General features: G+C 43.7%; 1 protein-coding gene across 1 annotated transcript in view; it reads right to left on the minus strand.

Annotated features, from left to right (window-relative positions):
• Positions 1-1664: 1664 nt before the first annotated feature.
• LOC138961215 (centrosomal protein of 85 kDa-like) overlaps positions 1665-19652 on the minus strand; it is a 53588-nt gene continuing 35600 nt past the window's right edge. Inside the window, exons 9-15 of the mRNA XM_070332815.1 lie at positions 14762-14840; positions 7881-8080; positions 6741-6771; positions 6065-6373; positions 5614-5784; positions 3850-4069; positions 1665-3307 (exon numbers count right to left, since the gene is read on the minus strand). Of these exons, the coding sequence (XP_070188916.1) occupies positions 3123-3307; positions 3850-4069; positions 5614-5784; positions 6065-6373; positions 6741-6771; positions 7881-8080; positions 14762-14840 (1195 nt within the window). The 3' untranslated portion in view covers positions 1665-3122. The remainder of the gene's footprint in view (positions 3308-3849; positions 4070-5613; positions 5785-6064; positions 6374-6740; positions 6772-7880; positions 8081-14761; positions 14841-19652) is intronic.

The raw sequence follows: 19652 nt of genomic DNA on the forward strand, positions 1-19652 counted from the left end.
GACAACAGGGAAGCTTCTGAATAGGGGACAGAACTGTCTTTGCTATACCCATCCTCTCTCAAGGAGGCCAGTTCCGGAGTCACCGGAAGCACGGCCCTAGGCAACGAAAAAGACTCAACCAAGCTGATAGGCCGAGAAGCAAGTTTGAAGTTCCGAACAGCAGAACCAGGAACCTGCCGCCCTGCCTGTGCCAGGTACGGCAAAGCCGAATCAGGGGCCTCCCCATGCTGTGACAACAGCGGAACAGTAGAGGCCTGAGACAGCGTATGAAAGCGCGAAGTCGCCAAGACCTTAGCCATCTCAAACGCCACCGCCGGAGACTCACGGAAACGGAGCGAACACCTAGCGTCCTTAGCACTCCGAAAGTCTCCCAGAGCAGAAGGTGGAGGTACCAACTGAGAGTTACACTCCACCACTGCTTCCTCAAAATACTTAGATGCCGTAACAGCCGCCAAGGCAACAGCCGATGACAGCCTAAGCGGCAAATTGAATCCAACGCCTTCCGCCTGTCCGGAAGCATCTTCATCAAAACAGTCGTCTTGCACCTCTGTGCAATCCGGAAGCTGATCCCCGTACTGACTACCATCGTCTAGCAGAGAACCAGCTTTACTGTCTACCCCCCGCCCAGAGGGCGGAAGCGGAAGCCACACACACTCGCCCCCGTCCACGGACTTAGCAGAGTGCAGTGGAACTTCCTTACGCGCACCAGGGCTCTTATTCCCCACTGAAAGGCCGCCAAAGCGGGTTGAGTCAGCCGAGAGATAAGAACTTTCGCCTGGCCGCAATGCGCCTGAGGCTACTCGCTCCTGACCGCGTGCCGAGTTTTGGCCGGAGAACCCGGTTACTAACTCAGCAGACATACCTTGTGTTCGAGACGGAACGCTGGAATGCGAACCCAAAAGCGGACATGGCACAATCTCCTCATCCTGAGAGGCATGCACCTCCGCTCTCGTGACTGTAGTGGAAGGAGACGAGCGAACACTGGCAAGCGAAGAGACGCCAGCCACCCCCGAGGGAAGAGAACAAAGCTCCGCTCTCGTCGAAGTAATCTCGGCCGCTAAAGTAGACACCTGCGAACTAAGAGATAACAACAAAGCAGCAACATCAGCGGATGCCAAACCAGGCACCACAGGGGGAGAATCCCCCTTAGCAGGTTTATTCACGTGAGCGGTCTTGTCAACCGGCTTAGCCGACAAAATGGCCGCGGCCTTGTCTACCGGCTTAGCGGGCAAATCAACAAACACATCAAAAGATTTTTTTGCAAGAGTATCTTCACCAGAAACGGATTGTTTAGTCTTCCTAGAAGATTCTTTAGAAGAAGAGGGCGCAGCAGCTACCTTTTTAGGCGTACACCTCTTCTTGGCGTTGTCGGCCATGACACAACAAAGACTCACGAAAAAATTTTGACAAAAAATTTTTGCAAGTCCAAAAAGCGGCCAACAACGCTGCCAAAATCAAGAATAAACAAGAACGACCTCACCTCAACAGTAGTAGAGAAGTCCAGATGCAAGAAGATACCAAGAGGACCAACAAAGTCAAAAGACTAAGTCAAAACGGCTGAAACAGCCGGAGCGTACATCAAATGCGACCAGTCTCACTGGCGCTGAGCTTTTGGAATGAATTGCATATGGCGGTGTATGCGCGCGCATACGGAAGGCAGTCTCGTTTCCGGGCTGGCCTAGACACCCTTACGGGTCTCATGTCACTCTTTTTTAGAGGCGCCTTCCTTGTTACCAAGGGGACGCGTACAGCATAACCAGCACTGAACTAGGGTTAATTGCTATATGTGAGTTGGGTAAGATATGTAATTTAATGCAAAGCAGGTTGCCCAACCAGTTATTGCTTGTCACTAAAAGTTCTGAAGGTGCATTGGCTACCAAATTCACAATCAAAATACTGAAATGTACCTGTTTCAAATATCATAGTCTGTTTCTGGAAAAGTTGTTGCAACACACGTAAGATATTGTACTTATTACATTAATTGTCATATCACATTACTGCTTGGCAGTTTTGGACTCCTCGTGCTAATATTTGCATGTTGAGAATACTAGGTGCCACACAGACATTATCAGTCTACCATACTGTAACTACTTCTTAAAATTCCAAGCCATCCAATATTTGCCTGAAATACAGAATTGTGACCAGTCACTATGGCCACCAAACTGGGCATTGTTGAGACTCTAACAGATGACAGCACTGCAATCTCCACACATCATCAACATTCTCATTGACTGATAAATCAATTACTACAGAAGGGTGACAAAAGTCATGCATACTCGAGGTCGACAAACTACAAACTAAAATTTGGAGCATCATTCGAAACTTAGCATCGCCGGAACTAAACAATGGAGTGTCACAATATTTCACATGGTGACTGTACATGATGTGACCCTTACATCCCAGCAGTTTATAACTGTATCTCTCAGTTTTTTGCTGCGTGATAATGGGGTAATATACATGACCAGGAAAAGTAAATAGCTCAGAGTGAAGTGTAATCCACTTACTGTACAGGTGAGGTAATCGAAATAATATCAATCATGAACAGCAATAAATTCTAAGAGAAACCAAGGGATTATTTCATAAATGTTTAAACCGCTTGAGTTTGACCTATTTTTGAGTCAGAATTTTGAATGGAAATGTGATTGGTAAATACAAAAACAGCAGCTTTTTCCTGTGCTAGTTGAAAAAAATCAAAAACGAGGACTGTTCCTTTAAATCTGCTGTGCTTCTTATCATGTCTATGCAATAACATAGCTGTGACTAGAATTCAGATAAACAGAGAAAGAGTAATTTTTGACCATCCCATTCCCGACATCTTAATATTATTGAAAATATATGAATCGATATGATCCAAATGTACCGCTCTAAATTCATGTCTTCCGATATGCATGATTGGATGGCACCACCCTGTACATGTTATCCTTGACATCCCCACTGACTGATCCAACCACTGTTGGCAAAAACGCATAAGAAACATGACATACATGGTTGTCGCCACTAATCACCTAGATGCAGAAATGTTGTCGTGAAATCGGGCAATCCATCAAGCAGAGAAGTGCATAAAATGCTTGCAGACTGACAGTTTGTGGAAGCAGTGACAGATTTGCCACATGTTCCCTGGCTCACTGTGTGGCACACTGAATATTCTGTCCCATGTCCTCAGCATACTGGTTACAGAGACTTGCTCGCAGACCATCGACGTCTTGCCGCAGCTCCCCCAGCTTCGACAACCACTGTTTCATGGTCTGCCCTTTGTCCTCCCCACCTGTTGCCCCCGTGTCCTGGTCGCTGCTCTCACCAACTACATCTGCAGGTAACAACAACAGTATGTTGACAATGGGATAAGTGAAGCAGGTCTACTTTTTTTCTGCAAAGGCCAATGCACTCAACTGATTTTTATGGCATCTAAAGGTTCAGTTAAAGGGTTCACTTTAATGGTTCATTAGCCCTGGTAGTAGTGTAATGTCATCCCATGTTCTTCTGTAATAAACCAGGGCTCCCCAAACTGTATGTCCGTGCATCCTTGATGCACTAGAAATAAAAAAAACCCATACAAGACACTCATGGAGGGGGCTCTTCGATGCACTAAAAGTGAAAAGAGCGGGTCCTGGGATGCACCTTTGGTACTGTTTGCAGAAAATCATATATAAACTTTTCACAATTCCTTTTTTCCCGATTCTTATCCCTCATCAGTGTAATCCCTCTTTCGTGCAGTTTTCCACTGAAATACACTCAGATGATAGGTTTGCCAGCATGCGTTTAAATCCTAAATTCATTCTTATGACACACACAAAATAATAAAGCAACAGTGACGAAGATTGAAGTGACAGCAAGGAGCACAAGACTGACCTGAAACACCCAGCAAGACGGACATGTTGGGGTCCTCTCCCCTGGCCCGCTGCATGCACACTTGCACCAGCGACTGCAGCTCAGAGAAGCAGAGGCCAAGCTCCGCCATAAACCTGCGCTGCAGGCGCACTCCATCATCCGTGGTGTTCTGTTCAAACTGTGTCATCTGCTCTCGCAGTATCAAGTTCTGCTCCATCAGGTCCTGGTTCTGGCCGCCCAGCTGAAATTAACACGTTTTGTGAAGTTTGGATTCTATGCACACATTAAAACAGGTCTCAAAGATTTGAAAGTGTCAGGGTCCCCACTGGTTTTTAGAAAGAAAATTCCATGACTTTTCCATGCCTTTTCATGAGCCTCAATAACATTTTCCATGACTAGATCCACAGGTCGCCATTTCCGAACACGCAAACTTTTTACGTCTTGTCACTGCCAGTTTTGACACTGGCTTGCTTTGCACTGAATTTGAGTCAGTTTCTACGCAGTGTCTCTTCGACAAGCAAGTCAAGCATTTGCTACGCAGTCAGATTATCGGTAATGTTTGCTGGTCCTGTCATTTCACTAAACTGGACCAGCCACTGTTTGTATCCATCTGCACTTTCGTAAATTCCGTTTCGTAACCGTCACTGTGACTTGACGAACTGTCATTTTTTTCACCGCGATACACAGTTCATTGCGAAGATCTTCCTCGGTAATTCGTTCCAATTCCGCATACTTTTTGTTGTCAAGAAACAACTCGAAAGAAAGTTTCAAACTCATCATCCTCCATCTTGCTTGTCGAAGCGCTAAAGTACTTTATCGATGCAAAAACAAAAGCAGAAAACTTCGACGAAACCGACTCAAATGCAGCGCAGACGACACGACGAGATAACGGAAGGAAGTGAGCCTCGCTTTGGCTCAATTGCCGTTAAAAATACTGTTATTCTCGTATGCAAATACGAACGAGAAGTTGGTCATACAAACAAGCCTTCTGCTGGCGACGCAAATCGCCGCTGGCTGGCAAAGGGGGGGGGGGGGGGGGGGAATGGCTGGGCGACGATCCTCCGAAAACGGCGTATGGCTGCCTAAATGGCGGGGTAAAAAACGGTCATACACGTAAAATTCCACTCGTGCAAAAAACACGAGTGTACGTGGGAGTTTCAGCTTACAAACGAAGAAGAAGAAGCTGGGCGACGAAAATCGCCGCTGGCGTGCTAAAGGTTATTTTTTTTTCTTTCTTATTTTTGTTAAATTCCATGACTTTCCATGGCTTGAATTGAAATTCCATGACTTTCCAGGCCTGGAAAATTAAAAATCAAATTCCATGACTTTCCAGGTTTTCCATGACCTGTACGAACCCTGAAGTGTTGAAGCATCTTGAAAGCTACAGCCAATTATCCATGCCTGAAAATCATCCACTGAGAAGATAAAACTAAATGTGCCTTGAGGGGGGAGGGGGGGGGGGATGGCTGGGCGACGATCCTCAGAAATTCTGATTGCCTACCTTATGGAAAGTGAATAGCGACAAACTTGTCTTTCGCACATGTTTCCGTCTTCAAATTCATTTGTCTTTCACAATGAAGTTTGGACTGCTTTTGTATGTGAACAGTGTGATCGCTTAGGAAAAGTCAGAAGAAAGTCGACTGCAAAAGATAAATTTCTTGCCGAAACTAGGAAATTAACCTGCAACTAACAATGGACTTGTTTTCATGATTTTCAGCCAGGTCCAATGTATGAACACACAAAAAAGAGGCAGTACTGTTTGTGGTAAGAATGATATTTACTGACCTCTTTGACAAGGCGTTTGGTTTTCTCCACCTGCTGTTCCTTGTCAATGACCTCCTGTCGAAGTGTACCCACTGCTTCCTCCTCCTGTCCTAAACGTTCATTCAGCTCTGTTATTTCTGACTGCAATCTGGTCTCTGTCTGCCGTAAACGCCGGTGAATGGTTTCAAGTAACTGTGGAAATTACACAAGCAGAGGGTTCTTCAAAAGGATACATTTCCACTGACAAAACTGCAATGAAGTCTGGGCGCACTACTTGAACAACCTCAAACTAGTATAAAGATGATCTGCACCAGCTTATTTTATGGTAGGCCTCCTTACAAATTCACCTCTTCATAACCAAAAATTGTCAAAATACTGCAATTAAAGACAGACATAACACATTGTTGCAAACTTGACCAACTTATCAGCTAGAATTCTCTGTCTTCTGCTTGCAAGCACATCTCCCCCTCACCTTTTTAGCTTTCTCCAGGTCGATGACTAGACGCTCTTTCTCCTGCCTGGTCTGCTCCAGCTCATGTTCAGTGCGGAACAAGTTCTGTGCTGTTTCATCCTCCTGCCGTACCCGCTGAAGCTCATTCTCCAACTCACTGACCCGCTCCTGCAGCATCTCATTCTGTTTCTCCACCTCCTTCAGTCGCAGCTCACGAGCTGTCAGCTGTTTGCGAGTCTGGGACAGCTTCTGCTCCAGGTCTTCAGCACGATACTTGTTCTGCATATGCTCTTCTTTCAGATGCAGAATGTGTACAAGAGTTAAGAAATTCTAACAGGTGACACACTACAGTATATTTTTAACTCATTTTCTACATTTCAGTACAACCTTGATGACAGAATTAAGAGTACCCTATTACCGTATTTTTGGGACCACACGTTGCTTCATTGTAAAAGGCGCAATCCCCACTTTCAACGTTAAAGGGATAATATCTAACAAGAAAACTGTCTGAAATCGCCCCAAGAGCTATACAGTTCAGGTTGGGGGTTGTAATTATGTGACCACAACAGGAACACCTTAAAATAAACATTTGAGCGCTGAGTTACTCAAATTGAAAACGGCTGTGTTTTGAGTAGGAATCCCAGACGACGAATCTCATTGCGACGCCTTTTTGTGCGATTCATAATTTTCGTCCTACCTTTCGACCCTGAGTATTCCATGCGCTATTCCTAGAGATACAAATTTGAAATTGAGCTGAGAGCTACTGAGTTAGTTTTGGGAGTCGAATAGATGACATCACACACGAGGAAGGTCTTAGAATTAGTGTTTAGGCGTTGTATTGTTCAAATCTGAATGCTGTGTTTGGTAGTCATTGCAGACCGTGATATATTCTCCAGCAGACATTTTGTTTGTTTCTGTTATGCAAAGTGTTTTAGCCCTGTATGGCTCTGAATTTGCATGGGTAAGCTAGACTGTAGGTTTGACTTCCTCAATCCAACGGTTTTAATCTGCTTTGAGGAATGGGTATCATGAAAACTAAATAAATAATGATGACGACCGGAAGTCCTGACTCCTAACATGAGAGCTGGGCGAAGCAAAGCGCTCGCTGATTCAAATTCATTTAACTATTTGGCATAGTATGAAGCAGTTTTGAGCAAATCGTTGCAGGTGTTTTTTAATTACAGTACAGCGAATATCCCTTGAACTTTTTAAGGTCCAAATTGTAAGAAAACTTTCCAAAATGACGACTTCGGTATACTATCTTTAAAATAAGAAAAATCCAAACAATAGGTACTTCCTATACTGGTCGCAAGTCAAACGAAGTACACTCAGTAGAAATACGTTTTCTCCCCAATGTGTGGTGAGATCAAAGAGTCTGCATTCTGAGAGCCGTTTGGCCTTTATGACCATATTTTCTGAGACCTGCTGCCTGCCCTAGTTTACAGACACTGACCTAATTCTGACCCCAGGTCAATGACAGAGTTTTTACTATGAGACCGAAGCCTTTGATGCCTGAGAAGAAACTTTTTCCAGGTCATAGAAGCAGAAATATGCAATCACTAGAGAGGGAGTGGTACATTTCTTTGTATAGCGATGTGGGTACAGGGGTAAAAGTTCAGGGAAAAAGTTGCGCCTTATAGTCCCGAAAGTACGGTACACGTTTTATGCTTACTTACTGACGTAGCAGTCAAAGCAAGGACAACAATCCAGATCATGTGAATCGTAACTTTTTCTGAGGTGTAACATATTTAGTAAGAACTCTTGGGTTGTAAGGTTTCTGTCGTAAGAGTTGAACTTTTCACAAAATGTTCTGTTTTTCTGATCACAGGAGAACTACAAGCTGTCTGATAAAAAAAATAAAAAAGGGGAAGAAGAAAAGGATATCTCCTGAGTGTTATGCATGGTCTCCTCTGCGGTGGGCAGGTCGGACAGGTATCGCTCCACGCTGTCCAGTTTGTGCCGCAGCTGGTGGTGGTTGGTCTTCATCTCCTGGAAGCGTCGACCCCACTCCTCCACCTCCTTGTCTTTTTCTGTCAGCTGCAAGGCATTGTTCGACATTTGTTAGTGGTCATCAACAATCACTCTTACATTTTCTGGAATGTTCTAATCAAATTTTTTATCATTTTTAATATAAAATTTCGAAAATAAATTTTGATTTAATTAATATACTTACCAACTCACATAGATAGCAATAACTTCGTTTGGTTGCTAAGACATTGAAGCACTCTTACATGGTAACATGGGGAGATAACTCTAAAACAAAACCCACATGCCATATAAGGCATGGTCCGTGGTGGTTATCTCCCCTGCCGGTGTACTGCGCATGCGCAGGATGTATACCGGTGACAATCATTCCGTCCTGAAACATATACCCCTTTATACAATTTGCTGGGAGGGAATTCAATATGTGAATTGGTAAGTATATTAATTAAATCAAAATTTATTTTCGAAATTTTATATTAAATTACATATTCTTACTCAACTCACATAGATAGCAGAATGCTAATCTAGGTGGTGGGTAATTATTCACAGTCAATATCCTGTAAGTACTTGTCCTGCCGCGACTATAGCCGGCAGACCATGTGTACTATAATAGCGAGTATTTAAAATATCCCGCAGATAGAAACTCATGATTACGTCCTTGGACGTCCAATAAGCTGCATTCATACTTATGCAAGTCTTCCAGACTTGAGTACAGCTAAAAAAGAGAGGCCCACACTCTGACTTCTTGAGTCCGTGCTGCCTGAAGAGGGAGGACTGACTGTCCCCCCCCCCCCCCCCTTTTTATATTTAGTCAAGTTTTGACTAAATATTTTAACATCGAGGGGGAATCGAAACGAGGGTCGTGGTGTATGTGCGTGTGTGTGTGTGTGTGTGTCTGTGTGTCTGTCTGTGTGTGTGTGTAGAGCGATTCAGACCAAACTACTGGACCGATCTTTATGAAATTTGACATTTGAGTTCCTGGGTATGAAATCCCCATATGTTGTTTTCATTTTTTTGATAAATGTCTTTGATGACGTAATATCCGGCTTTTCGTGAAAGTTGAGGCGGCACTGTCACGCTCTCATTTTTCAACCAAATTGGTTGAAATTTTGGTCAAGTACTCTTCGACGAAGCCCGGGGTTCGGTATTGCATTTCAGTTTGGTGGCTTAAAAATTAATTAATGACTTTGGTCATTAAAAATCTGAAAATTGTAAAAAAAAATAAAAATTTATAAAACGATCCAAATTTACGTTTATCTTATTCTCCATCATTTGCTGATTCCAAAAACATATAAATATGTTATATTCGGATTAAAAACAAGCTCTGAAAATTAAATATATAAAAATTATTATCAAATTTTTTTTTTCGAAATCAATTTAAAAACACTTTCATCTTATTCCTTGTCGGTTCCTGATTCCAAAAATATATAGATATGATATGTTTGGATTAAAAACACGCTCAGAAATTTAAAACGAAGAGAGGTACAGAAAAGCGTGCTATGCAGCATAGCGTAACCACTACCCCGCTCTTCTTGTCAATTTCACTGCCTATGCCGTGAGCGGTGGACCACGAGTATACGGTCTTGCTGCGTTGCATTGCGTTCAGTTTCATTCTGTGAGTTCGACAGCTACTTGACTAAATATTGTATTTTCGCCTTACGCGACTTGTTTTTCTTGCTACCACTTGTAGGCATGCCTAATCAATGTGGCAGTCCATCTAGGTAAGGTTGACTTCACCTAAGTCATTGCCTCTACCAGTGTTGATGGATATGAACAAGAACCTTTGTTTTGGTGATCTAAACGGATCAAAGCGAGTTAGAAAAGTGTTCAAAACTCAAAATGTTCAATTGGCTAAATATGGCTCTAGCGGATCCAAAGTATTACTAAGTGGTTTGAATTGCATTATCGGAGCTGGTTTCTCCGGTTTCTGCTTATTTGCCAGAAATTTTGAACGAAACATAAGCGTCATAGATCAGTCTTTCTCCAAAGAGATGTCTATAGCAAAACCAGACATAAAATGCACTTACTCCCACTTCTCTCAGAAGCTAGTAGAGTAAGCATGACCGCTTTCCGTGTTAGATTAGCAAGGCTAGTTTTTATAACGGATCAAAGAATCCGATCTCAAATGCTCCAAAACTAGGAGCAAATCCCAAGCCAGTTGGGACTGGAGATTTGTTTTCAGCCAACCGAAGAGAGGCTCCCTTATTCACTATGGCGATAACACCCTCAAATGAATATTGCGACCTAGTAGTTTCAGTGTAACTGATATCGCGTATCGTCTTACTTCAAAGACGTGGGAGAAAATTCGGAAAGCCAGGATAAGTGGATAGCCACCTGCATTGAACGGAGAGAAGTGAAGTCCTTTCCGTTAACATTACGCCATTTGGTCCAAGCTCGTCAATGTGACACGTAAAACAAAGACGTTGAACCCCTATGGGATCTCTGGACCAAATCCAGAGTTGAGGCAGAAGTCTCTGAGCGTCTCAATGATTCCCATACAATAGCCACCCATATGGCTTGTAGTATAGATCTTCCATGCTTCGGGGTCCGAGAACGGGGAGACGGACATTGGCAAAAGTCGATAGTACCGAGAGCCAAATAAATCTATCAGCGGCTTCTCCAAATTCGCCCGAAGGCGTAGAAGCGCGTGGTGAGATAGAGTCCAATCTGTGTGGACATTCTTAGCCGACCGACTTAGTGTGTCGGCCAAGTCATAGAGGCTGCCAGGAAGGTACTTCTTTGTTAATAAGATCTCGTGGTGGTAACACCACATCAGAATCTCGCATGCTCGATGTGGCAGCGATAGGAAGCGAGAGGCCCCCCCGCTTGTTGAGATAAAACGCCACTGGGGTGTCGTCTAAATAAATCAACTCATGTTCTCCTCTGACAAAGGGAAAGAGTTCCACAAGAGACAGAAAACTGCTTCGATGGTGGAGGGAGAACCAATGGGAACGCCTTGCATGAGCAACATGTGAGAAACCATTATTTGATCGTGTCTGAGAACCAGTCGAGAAAAGACACTAGCATGTTCCAGCTCTTTGATAGCTTGCTTAACGCCCAATCAACTTAGAATCAAAGTCAGAGCCCTGACTGAGGCTCTGAATGAAATAAAATGTTGCCACTTCCGATCTGTTTTGTGTATCAAATTGTGGAAGTAAACATTTGTTCACTCTATGGAAGTGACCCAATAGGAAAGCCCCAGTGCCTCCCTCAATAATATGGGAGTCCTAAAACCCCACCAGCCGCTGTGTAGTGGTAAAACACAAAGGCGGGAAGAAGTGTGATGCAGAGCACTAAGACTCCAGTTGAAAAACTGCCAAGCGTGTGAGAGAAAACGTGCTTTTGTCTGACCACGGAACCCCCACTGCTAACCTGCCACGAGGGGGAAGAAAGGTGTGTATTTGGCACAGCGCCCAAGGAGAGAGCATGAGGATAAAATGTGAAAACCGAGACCGTCTAGCCTAGTGCTTTTCTTTTGATAACAAGACAAAGCCGAGGCCTGCAGTGCACTTTTCTTTGCTGTGAGATTCTCTTTGTTAGAGAAGAGTCCGCGTTTGTCATAGAAGCGGAAACGAAAAGAGAACCCTCAAACAAGGAAGAGATTAAAGTCTCGCCAACAGAACCATACTGTCGGTCGAGGCCTTCCCCCAGGTGAACAGCAAAGCTACATTCTTTGTATATGCGCCCCGACAGAACACAAAGGTATCCAGTGAGGACGTCCCCGCACAAGGGAGAGAACGAATCAAAGGCTTGGTGAAAGACGATAATTATAAAGAAGTGCGGCCACAATCTTCCACAGCCAGGAGATCCTTGTTCTTGCAAACAGACAGAATCTCCTTGCTATAAACATCCAGATGGATGTTCGTCAAGTCCGGTGTAACCGGGAGCGATTCCGTAGTTAGAACAAAAGAATAACCTAAGTTCTTAGGCTTGATGTAAACCAAGGCCTACGGATAGCGCTCAGCGAGTGATGCGCTACTTGCGCGGGTGACGCAAGTTAATGAGAAGGAGCAAAATCAGCCAAAGCTGATGGATGCCAACTACCAACACAGAAGTGTTATCGGCGGAAGGCCGAGAAAGAGACCGAAGCAGGGTCTCAGAGAGCGAAGACAGCTCTAATGACTGTCGACAACACTCCTCGATCATCAAAATATGCTTCTCAGTGCACACAGACGGTCTTTCTTTAGAATAACCATCTTGCCGTAGACCAGCCAAGTCCGCAGTCACCGGAAGTGTAGTCTTAGGCAGAGCAAACGAATCAAGAAGATTCCGAGATTTCTGCGGCAAACAAACTTTGCGCAAAGACATGCCGGCCGATGCGTTGAGAAACCTGCCCGGAGTAGCTAACCAAGGTTGAGCTGAAACCGGGGCAGGCCCGTATGCAGTGAGTAAAGGCAGTGAGGAAGCAAGCAGCCTCTGTGCCCAAAACCTTTCCCATCTCAAAAGAGATTGAAGGCGATTCTCGAAAACGAAATCTTGAAGATCGCTCACGCACAGGCGTGAAATCAGCAAAAGCTGAAGAGGGAGGAGCATTGGAAGCAGAAACCTCTGACACCCCTTCCTTGAAATACCGGGATGTGACTTCAGCGGCTAAGTACAGAAGATCTGTCAACTTTAGTCGGAATGCGGAAACCAGACTCATCGTCCTCCTCAGGATCAGAGTTTGCCATGTCACATCGGAAACTTCATCTGCCGAAAAGGCATCCGGTACAGAACCGGCATAACCGTCCGCTGAAGCAAAATCAGTCGGCCGGAAACGCTTGGTTCACAGAACCAGCCACAGGCAATCGACCAGTAGTCGTGTGGCTAGCTGAACCGCAACCAGCGGAAGCAGCTGTTGCCTGAAACACCCGACCGGAAGCCACTGGTGTGGAACGGAAGGATGAATGCTGGCCAGCGTCCCCCATACTCGCCGAAGCGTGTAAAGCGGAAGACGCTGTGCTCTGGTCACCGACAACACCACGCCCCGAGGCGGAAGTAGCTGTGGCGGCAGAGCGGAAAGCGACAGGAACAAAAGGATGGACACCAATTTGGTGGCGATCAGAATGCCCTGCTGTTCTATTACTATGTCCCGGAACTGCCGAAGCGGAACCGAGAGTAACGAACGTACGCTCTTCCCAGACGAACGAGCAGCCGAGGAAATTTTTTTCCGAAAACCGGAACTCCATGGAGGGGACCACCATCCGTCTGCCCAATGCCAGCTGTAAAGCTGGGAGAGGAAGCGGATGTAGCCTGAGAAAAGGCAGCGGAAGCCGCAAAAGCGGAACTGGAAGCCACAGGCTGATGAATGCCTCCTGCCAACAGCGAAGTGCTACCAGCAGAAGGCAAACCTCTCCTACCACCGGAAGCCGCAGCGGCCGAAAACAGCGGAAGCGGAACCAGCAGTGGACTGTATAGCATCAGCATCAAACCGGATCCATTAAATGGCCACCGGAAGACCCTGTTGTCTGGCTACCGGAAGTGGCAGACACATGCTCTTCACACCCCAAGACGTGTACCGGGTTAGGGTACAGGAATGGCGTGTGGAAACAACCTTAGGGCCGGTGTGCACTTCCGCCGAAACGGAAACCGACGCCACAGGTTTGCGTACTTCGCCAAGAACACCCAGAGGTGCTGATGTCTGAGACCCAGACAATACCAACACCGTTGTTGGATCTGCGACCACGTCAGCGGACGTGACCGTCGCAGATGGTTCTGAACGAACCCGCACAAGAGAATGAACATTTGCAAAACCCGAAGGAAGAGGCAGAGCAGCATGTGAAGCTGATTGCCGTTACGACGTAAACAATTCATGTACTTCTGTCTTAAAAGACGAAAAGATCGCCAGCAAATCAGCTTTAGTCAAAGATAGATCAGCTTTAGGAGCCTGAACTTTCTTAGAAGATGCCAAAACAGAAGAGGCAGGTTTGTCAATGGAAACCGAAAACGATTCTTTATTCTCCGGGTTGAAAACAGAAACAGATACGTTATCGCTCGGCGAAGTTTTCTGAGCAGTACGAGACGTAGTGGTAGTAGCCACCTTAGCTTTGAATTTGGTCGTTTTGCCTGACTGAGAACTGGGAGAGCTAGCCTGTCTGGCCGAACTCCGAGTTTTCTCTCTTTCTTTATCTTTAGTTTTATCCGCCATTTTGAATGACAAAATAGAACCAAAACACAAGATGCAAAACGCTCAAAAAAGTTAAGTCAAAACGTCTCAAAAGAAAAATGAAATCTCTCACCCAATCTTGAAGAAGAGATGAAACAAACAAAAGTGTTACCAAGATTCGATGGTCAGCACAGCAGTGAAGACCAATAGCTTAAATCAAAGCCAGAGTACAACAGACACGTCCAGCGCCGTGTGTTGAAGGAAAAGGAATGATTGTCACCGGTATACATCCTGCGCATGCGCAGTACACCGGCAGGGGAGATAACCACCACGGACCATGCCTTATATGGCATGTGGGTTTTGTTTTAGAGTTATCTCCCCATGTTACCATGTAAGAGTGCTTCAATGTCTTAGCAACCAAACGAAGTTATTGCTATCTATGTGAGTTGAGTAAGAATATGTAATTTAATCTTTATTTAATAACTTTTATTGTTCGTACTTTCTTCAATCATCAAAACTGCAAAACTCCTCTGAGAAATGAACATTATTTTCAACTCATTTATTATTTGGTGCAGTAACAACTCTACATGTATGGGAGTCATGTGACTTGTGAGTGTTTGCGACTTGCAATACTTGTGTCAAAGTCTTACCTTGATTTCGAGTGTGGAAAAGTCAGCTTCCTTCATCTTCACCTGGGACTTGAGTTGTTGCATCTCATGCTCTGCTGCCCTGTTGATCAAGCATTCTTCATCTGAGTTCACTGTTCAATATAGCAGGTCTCTTCTCAGTCTAAAGACATGAAGCTTCCGTAAAGTACCCCTACTATCACACAATACAATTCATCGTTATCCTGTTCTCTTCACACATGCCTGTATGTATCCAAAGTCTTCTCTACTTCCCTTTAAAACTAGCTTTTTATCTGTTAACTCTTTGCTCTTACCGTTCATATTCATGCTGTTTCATATTGGGGGGTTTTCTTCTTCATTTCCTAGACACTAGACTACTTTTTACATTTAGTCAAGTTTTGACTAAATGTTTTAACGTAGAGGGGGAATCGAGACGAGGGTCGTGGTGTATGTGTGTGTGTGTGTGTGTGTGTGTGTGTGTGTGTGTGTGTGTGTGTCTGTCTGTCTGTGTGTGTGTGTAGAGCGATTCAGACTAAACTACTGGACCGATCTTTATGAAATTTGACATGAGAGTTCCTGGGTATGATATCCCCGGACGTTTTTTTCATTTTTTTGATAAATGTCTTTGATGACGTCATATCCGGCATTTTGTAAAGGTTGAGGCGGCACTGTCACACCCTCATTTTTCAATCAAATTGATTGAAATTTTGGCCAAGCAATCTTCGACGAAGGCCGGAACTTCGGTATTGCATTTCAGTTTGGTGGCTTAAAAATTAATTAATGACTTTGGTCAATAAAAATCTGAAAATTGTAAAAAAAATTAATTTTTTTATAAAACGATCCAAATTTACGTTCATCTTATTCTTCATCATTTTCTGATTCCAAAAACATATAAATATGTTATATTTGGATTAAAAACAAGCTCTGAAAATTAAAAATATAAAAATTATGATTAAAATTAATTTTCCGAAATCGTTTTAAAAACTATTTCATCTTATTCCTTGTCGGTTCCTGATTCCAAAAACATATGGATATGATATGTTTGGATTAAAAACACGCTCAGAAAGTTAAAACGAAGAGAAGTACAGTAAAGCGTGCTATGAAGCACAGCGCAACCGCTACCGCGCCAAACAGGCTCGTCATTTTCACTGCCTTTTGCACTAGCGGCGGACTACGTTCAGTTTCATTCTGTGAGTTCCACAGCTTGACTAAATGTAGTAATTTCGCCTTACGCGACTTGTTCTTCTATATTTTTACAGAAAAATTGTCTAGTGACAGCAACTGTAACTTGTTCAACACCAGTCAAATGCCTGAGCCTGTGCTACTTTAAACATTTCTCGCTTTGATTTTGATACCATGGTAAGAGCTAGCTACCTGGGGGAACGGTTTGTTTGTTTATTTGTTGCTTAACGTCCAGCCGACTACGCAGAGCCATATCAGGACGAGGAAGGGGGGGATGAAGGGGGCCACTTGTCAAGCGATTCCTGTTTACAAATGCACTAACCCATTACTTGTGTCCCAGCAGGCTTTAGTAAAACTAAATTAATACCTACTGGAAGATTACCAGTTTCCAGTATGTTAAAATAGGCTTAACCTATCTACTGCTGGACTTACATCAGAACACTAACAGATTAAACTATACATGAATCGCGAGACAAGCGGCAAGAGAAGAGATTTTTTGAAAAAATACAGGTGAATGAGCAAGAAGGCAGAAAAAAGAAAAGAATTCATGAAGAAAAAGAGAGCATGACAGGAAAGAGGAACCAAAAATCTACCTAACAGCAAACTAGAAAGCTCCTGCGGTTCCAAAAACAGGAGGGGCCTTTAATTTCATAACCGCAGTGCCCCACTGCGGGACCTGGGGGAACGGAAATAGCTCAGTCGATTAGCATCGCTGGCTTCAAAACCAGTTGTTGCTATCGGCATGGGTTTGATCCCCATGTTCGGCAAGGGATTTCTTTGATTATTTCCCAGAGTGAACTTTGTGCACTCTCCCCGCATGCGCTGCACACGATAAAGACGTTAACAGCAAAAGTCTCAGGGCTTGGAAACACGAATTCACGCACACAGAAAAAAGAAGAAAAAAATGGGCAGCGCCGTACTGTATGGCAGCTCGTTTTCCCCGGTGAGAAAGCAGCCCATATTTCCATGACACTCACATATGGGTCATTCTCCAAAGCTGCGCACCGCCGATACCACTTCTAAAAATAGATGCAATGTGAACAAAGTTTAAAACTTTTTCCAATTTTTTTGTGTGCAGACTATAGAAGAATATTGTAAGAGACAATATTTAACTATTTTTGTTTCAAAATGTTGGTCTGTGTTTACTCAGTTGAATGAATGGTGTTCATTCGTTTGCGAAAATGGGTGGTCGTTTTGTGACATGAAAAAGCTGACTGAAAGTGTTGGTCAGCAAACTGAACAGAATCATTATAACTGATAGTTTCCAGCATAACATTATCATGTGATGTTACTTTTCTCATGCTGTGAAAGTTTGTTTTAAAAATATTTGTTAATCTTGCCAAAATTGGCATTCTTCTTTACACTCTGTTTCCCACATGTACACGCTTTGTTTTGCAACTCTACAGCAAGCTCCGAAATCTGGGTGGTACTACTTTTTGTCTCGAACACATGTCCACTGTGTTCCTTGTGTGTACGCGCAATGAGAAACACTAAGGTTGAGCTAACAAAAAATATTTCGTTGTGTAATGCTATTACCCAGTTTTGTTTCCAGTTTCTGATGTTACGGTTGTTATCAAAACATTTTACTAGATCGTACAAAAGACAAAATATTTCAGAACTATTTTGACACACATTCCCTCTACTACCAAGCGGAAGGATATCATAATGCACTTCGGCTGACCACGCGGTTTACATCGCCAGCGAGATTCAGTTTGAGGGTTCTGATTGTGTTGCATGTGTGACGTTGTTATCCCGACACTTCTGTGCTGATCTAAAGGTAAGTTTACAGCAAATTCTATGCATATAAATGCTTATGCATTGTTTAAATAAATAACTGTATGATTGTTCTTTACGTTCGGCTAAGATGAGTGTGCTCTTGACTTGACAAAATACCGAACTTGATCTGAACGCAGTTTCATACTTGATTTCAGCAGTCAGTACATTTTTGGATCTCCGGCGAAACTCTTTTCAAACTTGTGCTCCGATACTTTTTGTAACAATAGATAGCATTTTTTTGGTGCAGATTTTGCTTCTGTAACTTTTCAACAGTATTATTCATATACGCGCCTTGATTGAATACTTTCTTGCTTCGATTTAAAATTTCTCATCAACCTCGTAACGAGGAAGACCGGATGGCTGACAGTCTCCCGATTCTTTGTGACGAAGTTAGCCCGATTGTAGGGTAATCGGACACACAATCTCTTTCAGAAGCCAAACGTGTATCAATCACGGCTGTATTTTATGTTGTTTTTAACTGCAAAAAACTGTTCGAGAAACAGGGATGTCGTTAGGCGTCGGACATCGGACATATAACGATGAAAATCCCCAAATGTCCGATTCACATTGCCGCGTGTCGGTCAGATGTCCTATCGTTTTAGCCTGAGCGTGGTCATTGTCCGATATGTACTCCATTCCTTCGGACAGCGCGATATTCGTTAATTTTCATTTCAAGATACAAATCTTCTAAAGGACCGAACGCTCTCGTGTTCAGCTGACACTGAAGTTGTCAGATCCGCATGTTTTTCTTTTGTTGGGAATTCCCGAACCGTTTGCGGTAAGCGCCGTTTGGGTATAACCGTCTCGGTGCAGTGCACTGATCTAAAAATAGTGGATTCTTTTTAGATCAGTGCATGCTACAGGAGTACGGGAGACAACTCCAACTGACTAAATTTGTAGTCTGCTTTTGTTTTCGATACGAGACGAAGCACTGAATTATGCCGCTGAAAAAAAACTAAAGCCTGCAAAAGATCAGCATTAGATCAAACCGATCATTTTGTTTGTCAACTTTTATCCAAATCATGCAGTATTTAATCAAAGTAAGAGCTCTGAAGTTGTTCATGTTGGTTTCTTTTTTGTGGTTTCTTTGAAACTAAACAAATACAACATTATGCGCACACTGTGTTGATGTATTTACTATATTATGTGTGTGTTCCACAGCGCGCGCGCGTGGGTGTGTGTGTGTGCGTGTGCGTGTGTGTGTGGGCGCATGACTTTGGAACAATTCCATGGAATGTGTTATAAGCTGTTTGGCGCAAATTCATAATGTCCTATTACACTTTCTAAAAGCGCTCAAATGTCCTATTAATGCTGAAGAACTCAGGACATTTGTCCTATAGGTATGAATTTGTAGCAACATCCCTGGGGAAAAGATGGGTGATTTATTAGTGCGGTTGAAAATGGCCTCACAAGATCTCGTTCGTAACTCGGAACCGTTAGAATGATGTTCTTCGTTACGATGTTGAAAAAGAGTCGTCAAAGTCGCTTTACAGTTTCGTGCAAGTTCTTAAAAACGGCAGTGTTTATTTCACTTCTTTAAAAGACATTTCTGCATTACTTTCGGGCAGTCGAGATGCTACTATTTTGCAGCGTTGTTTTGATTTGTGTTTCTTCATTGTCAACGTCACGCGGACCCGACTCGTCGCCATCTTTGTAACGATGCTGATGCGATGTCAAAAGATTGCCGTGTGCTTGAATCTTTTTTTATTTAGCCTTTTGATTTCAAAGAATAATCCGGTTTTTTTTCTTTGTGTATTGTTCTGAAAGTGCTGAACCAGTCGCCTGTCTACCCTGCCCCTAACCAGTCGCCTGACGGTCCTGCCCCAGACAAGTCACCTGTCTACCCTGCTCCAGACAAGTCGCCTGACGGTCCTGCCCCAGACAAGTCACCTGTCTACCCTGCTCCAGACAAGTCACCTGTCTACCCTGCTCCAGACAAGTCACCTGTCTACCCTGC

Source organism: Littorina saxatilis, linkage group LG3 (assembly GCF_037325665.1).
Source record: "Littorina saxatilis isolate snail1 linkage group LG3, US_GU_Lsax_2.0, whole genome shotgun sequence".
In the NCBI taxonomy this organism is placed as follows: domain Eukaryota; kingdom Metazoa; phylum Mollusca; class Gastropoda; order Littorinimorpha; family Littorinidae; genus Littorina; species Littorina saxatilis.